At 41.5% G+C, this 14,656-nt stretch overlaps 1 protein-coding gene across 4 annotated transcripts in view; it reads right to left on the reverse strand.

Annotated features, from left to right (window-relative positions):
* The window catches only part of DSCAM (DS cell adhesion molecule), a 586,110-nt gene that overhangs the window by 213,135 nt on the left and 358,319 nt on the right, over positions 1–14,656 (reverse strand). For all 4 annotated transcript variants that reach the window (XM_056559695.1, XM_056559697.1, XM_056559696.1 and 1 more), the window contains one exon: positions 1,409–1,542. In XM_056559695.1, coding sequence (XP_056415670.1) covers positions 1,409–1,542 — 134 coding nt within the window. The remainder of the gene's footprint in view (positions 1–1,408; positions 1,543–14,656) is intronic.

Genomic DNA, 14,656 nt, shown 5'->3' on the forward strand with positions numbered 1-14,656 from the left:
CCTAGCCTTAGATGGTCAGACAGCACCTATGGGGTCCTCTGGTAAGTTACTGCCGCAGTATTAACCCCTTATGGACTTAGGACGTATAAGTACGTCCTAAGTCCGGTCCCTGTCTATAATCGCCGCGTCATAGCAGGATGGTCCCGGCGCCTATTCACAGCCGGGACCCGCAGCTAATAGCGCGCGGCCGCGATCGTTCGGCCACGCGCTATTAACCCTTCCGATGCGGCGCTCAAAGCTGAGCGCCGCATCGAAAGTGAAAGTAAATGCTTCCCAGCTGCTCAGTCGGACTGATTGGGGTCATCGCGATAAAATCGCGATGCCCCGATCAGCTACCCGGAGAGAAGAAGGTAGGCCCTACCTTCTTCCGTCGGCGTCGCGGCTCTGATTGATTGCTCCATGCCTGAGTTACAGGCTGGAGCAATCAACCGCCGATTACACAGCTTGTTGCCATGCAACGGCAGGACAACAATCTGTGTATGCAATCAGCCATTGCAAGCTCATAGGTCCCTATAGGAGCTATGAGCTCGCAAAAAACAAAAGTTAACCCTTTCAGGTATTCCCTTCTGAATTAAAAGTTTAAATCACCCGGCATTTCCTAGTAACAAAATAAAACAGTGCAAATAAAAATAAACATATGTGGTATCACCGTGTGCGGAAATGTCTGAATTATAAAAATATACCGCTTTTAAAGCCGCACGTTCAATGGCGTACGCGAAAAAAAAAATCCAAAGTCCAAAATAGCGCATTTTTGCTCACTTTTTATACCACAAAAAAGTGACTAAAAAGTGATCAAAAAGTCTGATGAGAACAAAAATGGTACCGCTAAAAACTTCAGATCACGGCGCAAAAAAATTAGTCCTCATAGCGCCCTGAACACAGAAAAATTAAAAAGTTATAGGGCTCAGAAGATGACAATTTTAAACGTATAAATTTTCCTGCATGTAGTTATGATGTTTTTCTGAAATACAACAAAATCAAACCTATATAAGTAGGGGATCATTTTAACCGTATGAACCTACAGAATAAAGATAAGGTGTCATTTTTACCGAAAAATGTACGGCGTAGAAACAGAAGCCCCCAAAATTTACAAAATGGCGTTTTTTCTTCAAGTTTGTCGCACAATGAATTTTTTTTTTCCGTTTCGCCGTGGATTTTTTCGGTAAAATGACTTATGTCACTGTAAAGTAGAATTGGTGGCGCAAAAAATAAGCCATAATACAGATTTTTTTGGTGCAAAATTGAAAGGGTTATGATTTTTTAAAGGCAAGGAGGAAAAAACGAAAAATGCAAAAACGTGAAATCGCTCAGTCCTCAAGGGGTTAAATATTAAAATATTATAACTGTACTGTGATTTCACATGGTTATTGCAGTGGACTCTGTCTATAAGAGGTGGGAGGCTTCTTACCGTGGGGTAGGGGTGTGAGCAGAACACGGTGTACTTGCGGATAATGCCGTTTAGCTTCAGAGGAGGGAGCCAGGACACATAGACGATGGAGGCGGAGGCGGCAGCAGCTTTAACTCCAGCTGTGGGACCTGGAACTGCAACGGAAACGAACATTAGTGCTGCGGCAGGACCATATTATAAGTCAGTGTTTCCCAACCAGGGTGCCTCCAGCTGTTGCAAAACTACAACTCCCAGCATGCCCGGACAGCCAAAGGCTGTTCGGGCATGCTGGGAGTTGTAGTTTTGCAACAGCTGGAGGCACCCTGGTTGGGAAACACTGGTATATGTATACGGTTATAATACATAATGTACATCATCTGGCAGCAATGTCACACAACAAGGTAAAACAATTGGAATTTCCATTGACTTCTATAGAGCGATTATAACTAATCTGTCGAAAAATTGCCCAAAATTGCAGTTTTTAGACACCATTGTCTCTTTGCCATTTTTCAGCCGCACATAAGTGGCTCAAGGATAATCTATAGGCTGCAGCGCCCTTCGAAATAACATTTACAGAAAATCAGACCATAATTTTAATGGAAAGCCGGTGCCCTCTGGTGGTCAGAGCTGGTATGGACAATGTTTTTTTTTTTTCTTGATGACATTTGGGGACACTTTTTTTTTAATTTGCTAAAACTGGAGCAATTTCAGAAAAAAACATTTAAATATTAATAAAAATTTGACATTTCTTAATTGTGGGTATTAACCTAAAGGAGAAGCTGGTGATGGGAGACAATGAGGTCACTGGAGATGACATCTGCTGTGGGCCACGTCCGTCCTCGTTATTGTTCCCCCCAATTAGGCTCTAATTGTCTGCAGACTATCGCCCCTGCAGGCTGATCTGTTCTAATTGCGTTGTTATTAATAAGGTCATTACAGTGTCCTCCAATAAAGAATCCTATTAAACAATACAGCTCGAAAATAGCCTTATTTTCATAAAGGCTCCTCATAAATAGTGCCAACTAAGAGGATCCTCATAAATAGTGCCAACTAAGAGGCTGCTCATAAATAGTGCCAACTAAGAGGCTCCTCATAAATAGTGCCAACTAAGAGGCTCCTCATAAATAATGCCAACTAAGAGGCTGCTCATAAGTAGTGCCAACTAAGAGGATCCTCATAAATAGTGCCAACTAAGAGGCTCCTCATAAATAGTGCCAACTAAGAGGCTGCTCATAAATAGTGCCAACTAAGAGGCTCCTCATAAATAGTGCCAACTAAGAGGCTCCTCATAAATAGTGCCAACTAAGAGGCTCCTCATAAAAAGTGCCAACTAAGAGGCTCCTCATAAAAAGTGCCAACTAAGAGGCTCCTCATAAATAGTGCCAACTAAGAGACTTCTCATAAATAGTGCCAACTAAGAGGCTCCTCATAAATAATGCCAACTAAGAGGCTGCTCATAAATAGTGCCAACTAAGAGGCTCCTCATAAATAATGCCAGCTAAGAGACTTCTCATAAATAGTGCCAACTAAGAGAATCCTCATAAATAGTGCCAACTAAGAGGCTCCTCATAAATAATGCCAACTAAGAGGCTGCTCATAAATAGTGCCAACTAAGAGGCTCCTCATAAATAATGCCAGCTAAGAGACTTCTCATAAATAGTGCCAACTAAGAGAATCCTCATAAATAGTGCCAACTAAGAGGCTGCTCATAAATAGTGCCAACTAAGAGAATCCTCATAAATAGTGCCAACTAAGAGACTTCTCATAAATAGTGCCAACTAAGAGGCTCCTCATAAATAGTGCCAACTAAGAGGCTCCTCATAAATAGTGCCAACTAAGAGGCTCCTCATAAATAGTGCCAACTAAGAGGATCCTCATAAATAGTGCCAACTAAGAGGCTGCTCATAAATAGTGCCAACTAAGAGGCTCCTCATAAATAGTGCCAACTAAGAGGCTCTTCATAAATAGTGCCAACTAAGAGGCTCCTCATAAATATTGCCAACTAAGAGGCTCCTCATAAATAGTGCCAACTAAGAGGCTCCTCATAAATAGTGCCAACTAAGAGGCTTCACATAAATAGTGCCAACTAAGAGGCTCCTCATAAATAGTGCCAACTAAGAGGCTCCTCATAAATAATGCCAACTAAGAGGCTGCTCATAAATAGTGCCAACTAAGAGGCTCCTCATAAATAATGCCAGCTAAGAGACTTCTCATAAATAGTGCCAACTAAGAGAATCCTCATAAATAGTGCCAACTAAGAGGCTCCTCATAAATAATGCCAACTAAGAGGCTGCTCATAAATAGTGCCAACTAAGAGGCTCCTCATAAATAATGCCAGCTAAGAGACTTCTCATAAATAGTGCCAACTAAGAGAATCCTCATAAATAGTGCCAACTAAGAGGCTGCTCATAAATAGTGCCAACTAAGAGAATCCTCATAAATAGTGCCAACTAAGAGACTTCTCATAAATAGTGCCAACTAAGAGGCTCCTCATAAATAGTGCCAACTAAGAGGCTCCTCATAAATAGTGCCAACTAAGAGGCTCCTCATAAATAGTGCCAACTAAGAGGATCCTCATAAATAGTGCCAACTAAGAGGCTGCTCATAAATAGTGCCAACTAAGAGGCTCCTCATAAATAGTGCCAACTAAGAGGCTCTTCATAAATAGTGCCAACTAAGAGGCTCCTCATAAATATTGCCAACTAAGAGGCTCCTCATAAATAGTGCCAACTAAGAGGCTCCTCATAAATAGTGCCAACTAAGAGGCTTCACATAAATAGTGCCAACTAAGAGGCTCCTCATAAATAGTGCCAACTAAGAGGCTCCTCATAAATAGTGCCAACTAAGAGGCTTCTCATAAATAGTGCCAACTAAGAGGATCCTCATAAATAGTGCCAACTAAGAGGCTGCTCATAAATAGTGCCAACTAAGAGGCACCTCATAAATAGTGCCAACTAAGAGGCACCTCATAAATAGTGCCAGCTAAGAGGCACCTCATAAATAGTGCCAACTAAGAGGCTCCTCATAAATAGTGCCATCTAAGAGGCTCCTCATAAATAGTGCCAACTAAGAGGCTCCTCATAAATAGTGCCAACTAAGAGGCTGCACATAAATAGTGCCAACTAAGAGGCTCCTCATAAATAGTGCCAGCTAAGAGACTTCTCATAAATAGTGCCAACCATAAGGCCTTCAATAAATAGTGCCAACTAAGAGGCTCCTCATAAATAGTGCCAACTAAGAGGCTCCTCATAAATAGTGCCAACTAAGAGGCTGCACATAAATAGTGCCATCTAAGAGGCTCCTCATAAATAGTGCCAACTAAGAGGCTCCTCATAAATAGTGCCAACTAAGAGGCTCCTCATAAATAGTGCCAACTAAGAGGCTCCTCATAAATAGTGCCAACTAAGAGGCTTCACATAAATAGTGCCAACTAAGAGGCTTCACATAAATAGTGCCAACTAAGAGGCTCCTCATAAATAGTGCCAACTAAGAGGCTTCACATAAATAGTGCCAACTAAGAGGCTCCTCATAAATAGTGCCAACTAAGAGGCTCCTCATAAATAGTGCCAACTAAGAGGCTCCCCATAAATAGTGCCAACTAAGAGGCTTCTCATAAATAGTGCCAACTAAGAGGATCCTCATAAATAGTGCCAACTAAGAGGCTGCTCATAAATAGTGCCAACTAAGAGGCTCCTCATAAATAGTGCCAACTAAGAGGCTCCTCATAAATAGTGCCAACTAAGAGGCTCCTCATAAATAGTGCCAACTAAGAGGCTCCTCATAAATAGTGCCAACTAAGAGGCACCTCATAAATAGTGCCAACTAAGAGGCACCTCATAAATAGTGCCAGCTAAGAGGCACCTCATAAATAGTGCCAACTAAGAGGCTCCTCATAAATAGTGCCATCTAAGAGGCTCCTCATAAATAGTGCCAACTAAGAGGATCCTCCTAAATAGTGCCAACTAAGAGACTTCTCATAAATAGTGCCAACTAAGAGGCTCCTCATAAATAGTGCCAACTAAGAGGCTCCTCATAAATAGTGCCAACTAAGAGGATCCTCATAAATAGTGTCAACTAAGAGACTTCTCATAAATAGTGCCAACTAAGAGACTTCTCATAAATAGTGCCAACTAAGAGGATCCTCATAAATAGTGCCAACTAAGAGGCTGCTCATAAATAGTGCCAACTAAGAGGCTCCTCATAAATAGTGCCAACTAAGAGGCTGCTCATAAATAGTGCCAACTAAGAGGCTCCTCATAAATAGTGCCAACTAAGAGGCTCCTCATAAATAGTGCCAACTAAGAGGCTGCTCATAAATAGTGCCAACTAAGAGGCTCCTCATAAATAGTGCCAACTAAGAGACTTCTCATAAATAGTGCCAATTAAGAGGCTCCTCATAAATAATGCCAACTAAGAGGCTGCTCATAAATAGTGCCAACTAAGAGGCTCCTCATAAATAATGCCAACTAAGAGGCTGCTCATAAATAGTGCCAACTAAGAGACTTCTCATAAATAGTGCCAACTAAGAGGCTCCTCATAAATAATGCCAACTAAGAGGCTCCTCATAAATAGTGCCAACTAAGAGGATCCTCATAAATAGTGCCAGCTAAGAGGCTCCTCATAAATAGTGCCAACTAAGAGGCTGCTCATAAATAGTGCCAACTAAGAGGCTGCTCATAAATAGTGCCAACTAAGAGGCTTCTCATAAATAGTGCCAACTAAGAGACTTCTCATAAATAGTGCCAACCATAAGGCCTTCAATAAATAGTGCCAACTAAGAGGCTCCTCATAAATAGTGCCAACTAAGAGGCTCCTCATAAATAGTGCCAACTAAGAGGCTCCTCATAAATAGTGCCAACTAAGAGGCTCCTCATAAATAGTGCCAACTAAGAGGCTCCTCATAAAAAGTGCCAGCTAAGAGGCTCCTCATAAATAGTGCCAACTAAGAGGCTCCTCATAAATAGTGCCAACTAAGAGGCTTCACATAAATAGTGCCAACTAAGAGGCTCCTCATAAATAGTGCCAACTAAGAGGCTTCACATAAATAGTGCCAACTAAGAGACTTCTCATAAATAGTGCCAACTAAGAGGCTCCTCATAAATAGTGCCAACTAAGAGGCTCCCCATAAATAGTGCCAACTAAGAGGCTCCTCATAAATAGTGCCAACTAAGAGGCTTCTCATAAATAGTGCCAACTAAGAGGATCCTCATAAATAGTGCCAACTAAGAGGCTGCTCATAAATAGTGCCAACTAAGAGGCACCTCATAAATAGTGCCAACTAAGAGGCACCTCATAAATAGTGCCAGCTAAGAGGCACCTCATAAATAGTGCCAACTAAGAGGCTCCTCATAAATAGTGCCATCTAAGAGGCTCCTCATAAATAGTGCCAACTAAGAGGATCCTCCTAAATAGTGCCAACTAAGAGACTTCTCATAAATAGTGCCAACTAAGAGGATCCTCCTAAATAGTGCCAACTAAGAGACTTCTCATAAATGGTGCCAACTAAGAGTATCCTCATAAATAGTGCCAACTAAGAGGCTGCTCATAAATAGTGCCAACTAAGAGGCTCCTCATAAATAGTGCCAACTAAGAGGCTCCTCATAAATAGTGCCAACTAAGAGGCTGCTCATAAATAGTGCCAACTAAGAGGCTCCTCATAAATAGTGCCAACTAAGAGGCTCCTCATAAATAGTGCCAACTAAGAGGCTCCTCATAAAATGTGCCAACTAAGAGGCTCCTCATAAATAGTGCCAACTAAGAGGCTCCTCATAAATAGTGCCAACTAAGAGACTTCTCATAAATAGTGCCAACTAAGAGGCTCCTCATAAATAGTGCCAACTAAGAGGCTTCTCATAAATAGTGCCAACTAATAGGCTCCTCATAAATAGTGCCAACTAATAGGCTCCTCATAAATAGTTCCAACTAAGAGGCACCTCATAAATAGTGCCAACTAAGAGGCTCCTCATAAATAGTGCCAACTAAGAGGATCCTCATAAATAGTGCCAACTAAGAGGCTCCTCATAAATAGTGCCAACTAAGAGGCTCCTCATAAATAGTGCCAACTAAGAGGCTCCTCATAAAAAGTGCCAACTAAGAGGCTCCTCATAAAAAGTGCCAACTAAGAGACTTCTCATAAATAGTGCCAACTAAGAGGCTCCTCATAAATAGTGCCAACTAAGAGGCTCCTCATAAATAGTGCCAACTAATAGGCTCCTCATAAATAGTGCCAACTAATAGGCTCCTCATAAATAGTGCCAACTAAGAGGCTCCTCATAAAAAGTGCCAACTAAGAGGCTCCTCATAAAAAGTGCCAACTAAGAGGCTCCTCATAAATAATGCCAACTAAGAGGCTGCTCATAAATAGTGCCAACTAAGAGGCTCCTCATAAATAATGCCAACTAAGAGGCTGCTCATAAATAGTGCCAACTAAGAGAATCCTCATAAATAGTGCCAACTAAGAGACTTCTCATAAATAGTGCCAACTAAGAGGCTCCTCATAAATAGTGCCAACTAAGAGGCTCCTCATAAATAGTGCCAACTAAGAGGCTCCTCATAAATAGTGCCAACTAAGAGGATCCTCATAAATAGTGCCAACTAAGAGGCTGCTCATAAATAGTGCCAACTAAGAGGCTCCTCATAAATAGTGCCAACTAAGAGGCTCCTCATAAATAGTGCCAACTAAGAGGCTCCTCATAAATATTGCCAATTAAGAGGCTCCTCATAAATAGTGCCAGCTAAGAGGCTCCTCATAAATAGTGCCAACTAAGAGGCTTCACATAAATAGTGCAAACTAAGAGGCTTCACATAAATAGTGCCAACTAAGAGGCTCCTCATAAATAGTGCCAACTAAGAGGCTTCACATAAATAGTGCCAACTAAGAGACTTCTCATAAATAGTGCCAACTAAGAGGCTCCTCATAAATAGTGCCAACTAAGAGGCTCCCCATAAATAGTGCCAACTAAGAGGCTTCTCATAAATAGTGCCAACTAAGAGGATCCTCATAAATAGTGCCAACTAAGAGGCTGCTCATAAATAGTGCCAACTAAGAGGCACCTCATAAATAGTGCCAACTAAGAGGCACCTCATAAATAGTGCCAGCTAAGAGGCACCTCATAAATAGTGCCAACTAAGAGGCTCCTCATAAATAGTGCCATCTAAGAGGCTCCTCATAAATAGTGCCAACTAAGAGGCTCCTCATAAATAGTGCCAACTAAGAGGCTGCACATAAATAGTGCCAACTAAGAGGCTCCTCATAAATAGTGCCAGCTAAGAGACTTCTCATAAATAGTGCCAACCATAAGGCCTTCAATAAATAGTGCCAACTAAGAGGCTCCTCATAAATAGTGCCAACTAAGAGGCTCCTCATAAATAGTGCCAACTAAGAGGCTCCTCATAAATAGTGCCAACTAAGAGGCTTCACATAAATAGTGCCAACTAAGAGGCTTCACATAAATAGTGCCAACTAAGAGGCTTCACATAAATAGTGCCAACTAAGAGGCTCCTCATAAATAGTGCCAACTAAGAGGCTTCACATAAATAGTGCCAACTAAGAGACTTCTCATAAATAGTGCCAACTAAGAGGCTCCTCATAAATAGTGCCAACTAAGAGGCTCCCCATAAATAGTGCCAACTAAGAGGCTTCTCATAAATAGTGCCAACTAAGAGGATCCTCATAAATAGTGCCAACTAAGAGGCTGCTCATAAATAGTGCCAACTAAGAGGCACCTCATAAATAGTGCCAACTAAGAGGCACCTCATAAATAGTGCCAGCTAAGAGGCACCTCATAAATAGTGCCAACTAAGAGGCTCCTCATAAATAGTGCCATCTAAGAGGCTCCTCATAAATAGTGCCAACTAAGAGGCTCCTCATAAATAGTGCCAACTAAGAGGCTGCACATAAATAGTGCCAACTAAGAGGCTCCTCATAAATAGTGCCAGCTAAGAGACTTCTTATAAATAGTGCCAACCATAAGGCCTTCAATAAATAGTGCCAACTAAGAGGCTCCTCATAAATAGTGCCAACTAAGAGGCTCCTCATAAATAGTGCCAACTAAGAGGCTGCACATAAATAGTGCCATCTAAGAGGCTCCTCATAAATAGTGCCAACTAAGAGGCTCCTCATAAATAGTGCCAACTAAGAGGCTCCTCATAAATAGTGCCAACTAAGAGGCTCCTCATAAATAGTGCCAACTAAGAGGCTTCACATAAATAGTGCCAACTAAGAGGCTTCACATAAATAGTGCCAACTAAGAGGCTCCTCATAAATAGTGCCAACTAAGAGGCTTCACATAAATAGTGCCAACTAAGAGGCTCCTCATAAATAGTGCCAACTAAGAGGCTCCTCATAAATAGTGCCAACTAAGAGGCTCCCCATAAATAGTGCCAACTAAGAGGCTTCTCATAAATAGTGCCAACTAAGAGGATCCTCATAAATAGTGCCAACTAAGAGGCTGCTCATAAATAGTGCCAACTAAGAGGCTTCACATAAATAGTGCCAACTAAGAGGCTCCTCATAAATAGTGCCAACTAAGAGGCTCCTCATAAATAGTGCCAACTAAGAGGCTCCCCATAAATAGTGCCAACTAAGAGGCTTCTCATAAATAGTGCCAACTAAGAGGATCCTCATAAATAGTGCCAACTAAGAGGCTCCTCATAAATAGTGCCAACTAAGAGGCTTCACATAAATAGTGCCAACTAAGAGGCTCCTCATAAATAGTGCCAACTAAGAGGCTCCTCATAAATAGTGCCAACTAAGAGGCTCCCCATAAATAGTGCCAACTAAGAGGCTTCTCATAAATAGTGCCAACTAAGAGGATCCTCATAAATAGTGCCAACTAAGAGGCACCTCATAAATAGTGCCAACTAAGAGGCACCTCATAAATAGTGCCAACTAAGAGGCTCCTCATAAATAGTGCCAACTAAGAGGCTCCTCATAAATAGTGCCAACTAAGAGGCACCTCATAAATAGTGCCAACTAAGAGGCACCTCATAAATAGTGCCAGCTAAGAGGCACCTCATAAATAGTGCCAACTAAGAGGCTCCTCATAAATAGTGCCATCTAAGAGGCTCCTCATAAATAGTGCCAACTAAGAGGATCCTCCTAAATAGTGCCAACTAAGAGACTTCTCATAAATAGTGCCAACTAAGAGGCTCCTCATAAATAGTGCCAACTAAGAGGCTCCTCATAAATAGTGCCAACTAAGAGGATCCTCATAAATAGTGTCAACTAAGAGACTTCTCATAAATAGTGCCAACTAAGAGACTTCTCATAAATAGTGCCAACTAAGAGGATCCTCATAAATAGTGCCAACTAAGAGGCTGCTCATAAATAGTGCCAACTAAGAGGCTCCTCATAAATAGTGCCAACTAAGAGGCTGCTCATAAATAGTGCCAACTAAGAGGCTCCTCATAAATAGTGCCAACTAAGAGGCTCCTCATAAATAGTGCCAACTAAGAGGCTGCTCATAAATAGTGCCAACTAAGAGGCTCCTCATAAATAGTGCCAACTAAGAGACTTCTCATAAATAGTGCCAACTAAGAGGCTCCTCATAAATAATGCCAACTAAGAGGCTGCTCATAAATAGTGCCAACTAAGAGGCTCCTCATAAATAATGCCAACTAAGAGGCTGCTCATAAATAGTGCCAACTAAGAGACTTCTCATAAATAGTGCCAACTAAGAGGCTCCTCATAAATAATGCCAACTAAGAGGCTCCTCATAAATAGTGCCAACTAAGAGGATCCTCATAAATAGTGCCAGCTAAGAGGCTCCTCATAAATAGTGCCAACTAAGAGGCTGCTCATAAATAGTGCCAACTAAGAGGCTGCTCATAAATAGTGCCAACTAAGAGGCTTCTCATAAATAGTGCCAACTAAGAGACTTCTCATAAATAGTGCCAACCATAAGGCCTTCAATAAATAGTGCCAACTAAGAGGCTCCTCATAAATAGTGCCAACTAAGAGGCTCCTCATAAATAGTGCCAACTAAGAGGCTCCTCATAAATAGTGCCAACTAAGAGGCTCCTCATAAATAGTGCCAACTAAGAGGCTCCTCATAAAAAGTGCCAGCTAAGAGGCTCCTCATAAATAGTGCCAACTAAGAGGCTCCTCATAAATAGTGCCAACTAAGAGGCTTCACATAAATAGTGCCAACTAAGAGGCTCCTCATAAATAGTGCCAACTAAGAGGCTTCACATAAATAGTGCCAACTAAGAGACTTCTCATAAATAGTGCCAACTAAGAGGCTCCTCATAAATAGTGCCAACTAAGAGGCTCCCCATAAATAGTGCCAACTAAGAGGCTCCTCATAAATAGTGCCAACTAAGAGGCTTCTCATAAATAGTGCCAACTAAGAGGATCCTCATAAATAGTGCCAACTAAGAGGCTGCTCATAAATAGTGCCAACTAAGAGGCACCTCATAAATAGTGCCAACTAAGAGGCACCTCATAAATAGTGCCAGCTAAGAGGCACCTCATAAATAGTGCCAACTAAGAGGATCCTCATAAATAGTGCCAACTAAGAGGCTGCTCATAAATAGTGCCAACTAAGAGGCTCCTCATAAATAGTGCCAACTAAGAGGCACCTCATAAATAGTGCCAGCTAAGAGGCACCTCATAAATAGTGCCAACTAAGAGGCTCCTCATAAATAGTGCCATCTAAGAGGCTCCTCATAAATAGTGCCAACTAAGAGGATCCTCCTAAATAGTGCCAACTAAGAGACTTCTCATAAATAGTGCCAACTAAGAGACTTCTCATAAATAGTGCCAACTAAGAGGATCCTCCTAAATAGTGCCAACTAAGAGACTTCTCATAAATGGTGCCAACTAAGAGGATCCTCATAAATAGTGCCAACTAAGAGGCTGCTCATAAATAGTGCCAACTAAGAGGCTCCTCATAAATAGTGCCAACTAAGAGGCTCCTCATAAATAGTGCCAACTAAGAGGCTGCTCATAAATAGTGCCAACTAAGAGGCTCCTCATAAATAGTGCCAACTAAGAGGCTCCTCATAAATAGTGCCAACTAAGAGGCTCCTCATAAAATGTGCCAACTAAGAGGCTCCTCATAAATAGTGCCAACTAAGAGGCTCCTCATAAATAGTGCCAACTAAGAGGCTTTTCATAAATAGTGCCAACTAAGAGGCTCCTCATAAATAGTGCCAACTAAGAGGCTTCTCATAAATAGTGCCAACTAATAGGCTCCTCATAAATAGTGCCAACTAATAGGCTCCTCATAAATAGTTCCAACTAAGAGAAACCTCATAAATAGTGCCAACTAAGAGGCTCCTCATAAATAGTGCCAACTAAGAGGATCCTCATAAATAGTGCCAACTAAGAGGCTCCTCATAAATAGTGCCAACTAAGAGGCTCCTCATAAATAGTGCCAACTAAGAGGCTCCTCATAAAAAGTGCCAACTAAGAGGCTCCTCATAAAAAGTGCCAACTAAGAGGCTCCTCATAAATAGTGCCAACTAAGAGACTTCTCATAAATAGTGCCAACTAAGAGGCTCCTCATAAATAGTGCCAACTAAGAGGCTTCTCATAAATAGTGCCAACTAATAGGCTCCTCATAAATAGTGCCAACTAATAGGCTCCTCATAAATAGTGCCAACTAAGAGGCTCCTCATAAAAAGTGCCAACTAAGAGGCTCCTCATAAAAAGTGCCAACTAAGAGGCTCCTCATAAATAATGCCAACTAAGAGGCTGCTCATAAATAGTGCCAACTAAGAGGCTCCTCATAAATAATGCCAACTAAGAGGCTGCTCATAAATAGTGCCAACTAAGAGAATCCTCATAAATAGTGCCAACTAAGAGACTTCTCATAAATAGTGCCAACTAAGAGGCTCCTCATAAATAGTGCCAACTAAGAGGCTCCTTATAAATAGTGCCAACTAAGAGGCTCCTCATAAATAGTGCCAACTAAGAGGATCCTCATAAATAGTGCCAACTAAGAGGCTGCTCATAAATAGTGCCAACTAAGAGGCTCCTCATAAATAGTGCCAACTAAGAGGCTCCTCATAAATAGTGCCAACTAAGAGGCTCCTCATAAATATTGCCAATTAAGAGGCTCCTCATAAATAGTGCCAGCTAAGAGGCTCCTCATAAATAGTGCCAACTAAGAGGCTTCACATAAATAGTGCCAACTAAGAGGCTTCACATAAATAGTGCCAACTAAGAGGCTCCTCATAAATAGTGCCAACTAAGAGGCTTCACATAAATAGTGCCAACTAAGAGACTTCTCATAAATAGTGCCAACTAAGAGGCTCCTCATAAATAGTGCCAACTAAGAGGCTCCCCATAAAGAGTGCCAACTAAGAGGCTTCTCATAAATAGTGCCAACTAAGAGGATCCTCATAAATAGTGCCAACTAAGAGGCTGCTCATAAATAGTGCCAACTAAGAGGCACCTCATAAATAGTGCCAACTAAGAGGCACCTCATAAATAGTGCCAGCTAAGAGGCACCTCATAAATAGTGCCAACTAAGAGGCTCCTCATAAATAGTGCCATCTAAGAGGCTCCTCATAAATAGTGCCAACTAAGAGGCTCCTCATAAATAGTGCCAACTAAGAGGCTGCACATAAATAGTGCCAACTAAGAGGCTCCTCATAAATAGTGCCAGCTAAGAGACTTCTCATAAATAGTGCCAACCATAAGGCCTTCAATAAATAGTGCCAACTAAGAGGCTCCTCATAAATAGTGCCAACTAAGAGGCTCCTCATAAATAGTGCCAACTAAGAGGCTCCTCATAAATAGTGCCAACTAAGAGGCTTCACATAAATAGTGCCAACTAAGAGGCTTCACATAAATAGTGCCAACTAAGAGGCTCCTCATAAATAGTGCCAACTAAGAGACTTCTCATAAATAGTGCCAACTAAGAGGCTCCTCATAAATAGTGCCAACTAAGAGGCTTCTCATAAATAGTGCCAACTAATAGGCTCCTCATAAATAGTGCCAACTAATAGGCTCCTCATAAATAGTGCCAACTAAGAGGCTCCTCATAAATAGTGCCAACTAAGAGGATCCTCATAAATAGTGCCAACTAAGAGGCTCCTCATAAATAGTGCCAACTAAGAGGCTCCTCATAAATAGTGCCAACTAAGAGGCTCCTCATTAAAAGTGCCAACTAAGAGGCTCCTCATAAAAAGTGCCAACTAAGAGGCTCCTCATAAATAGTGCCAACTAAGAGACTTCTCATAAATAGTGCCAACTAAGAGGCTCCTCATAAATAGTGCCAACTAAGAGGCTCCTCATAAATAGTGCCAACTAAGAGGCTT

Source organism: Hyla sarda, chromosome 2, assembly GCF_029499605.1.
Source record: "Hyla sarda isolate aHylSar1 chromosome 2, aHylSar1.hap1, whole genome shotgun sequence".
NCBI classification, from domain to species: Eukaryota; Metazoa; Chordata; class Amphibia; order Anura; family Hylidae; genus Hyla; species Hyla sarda.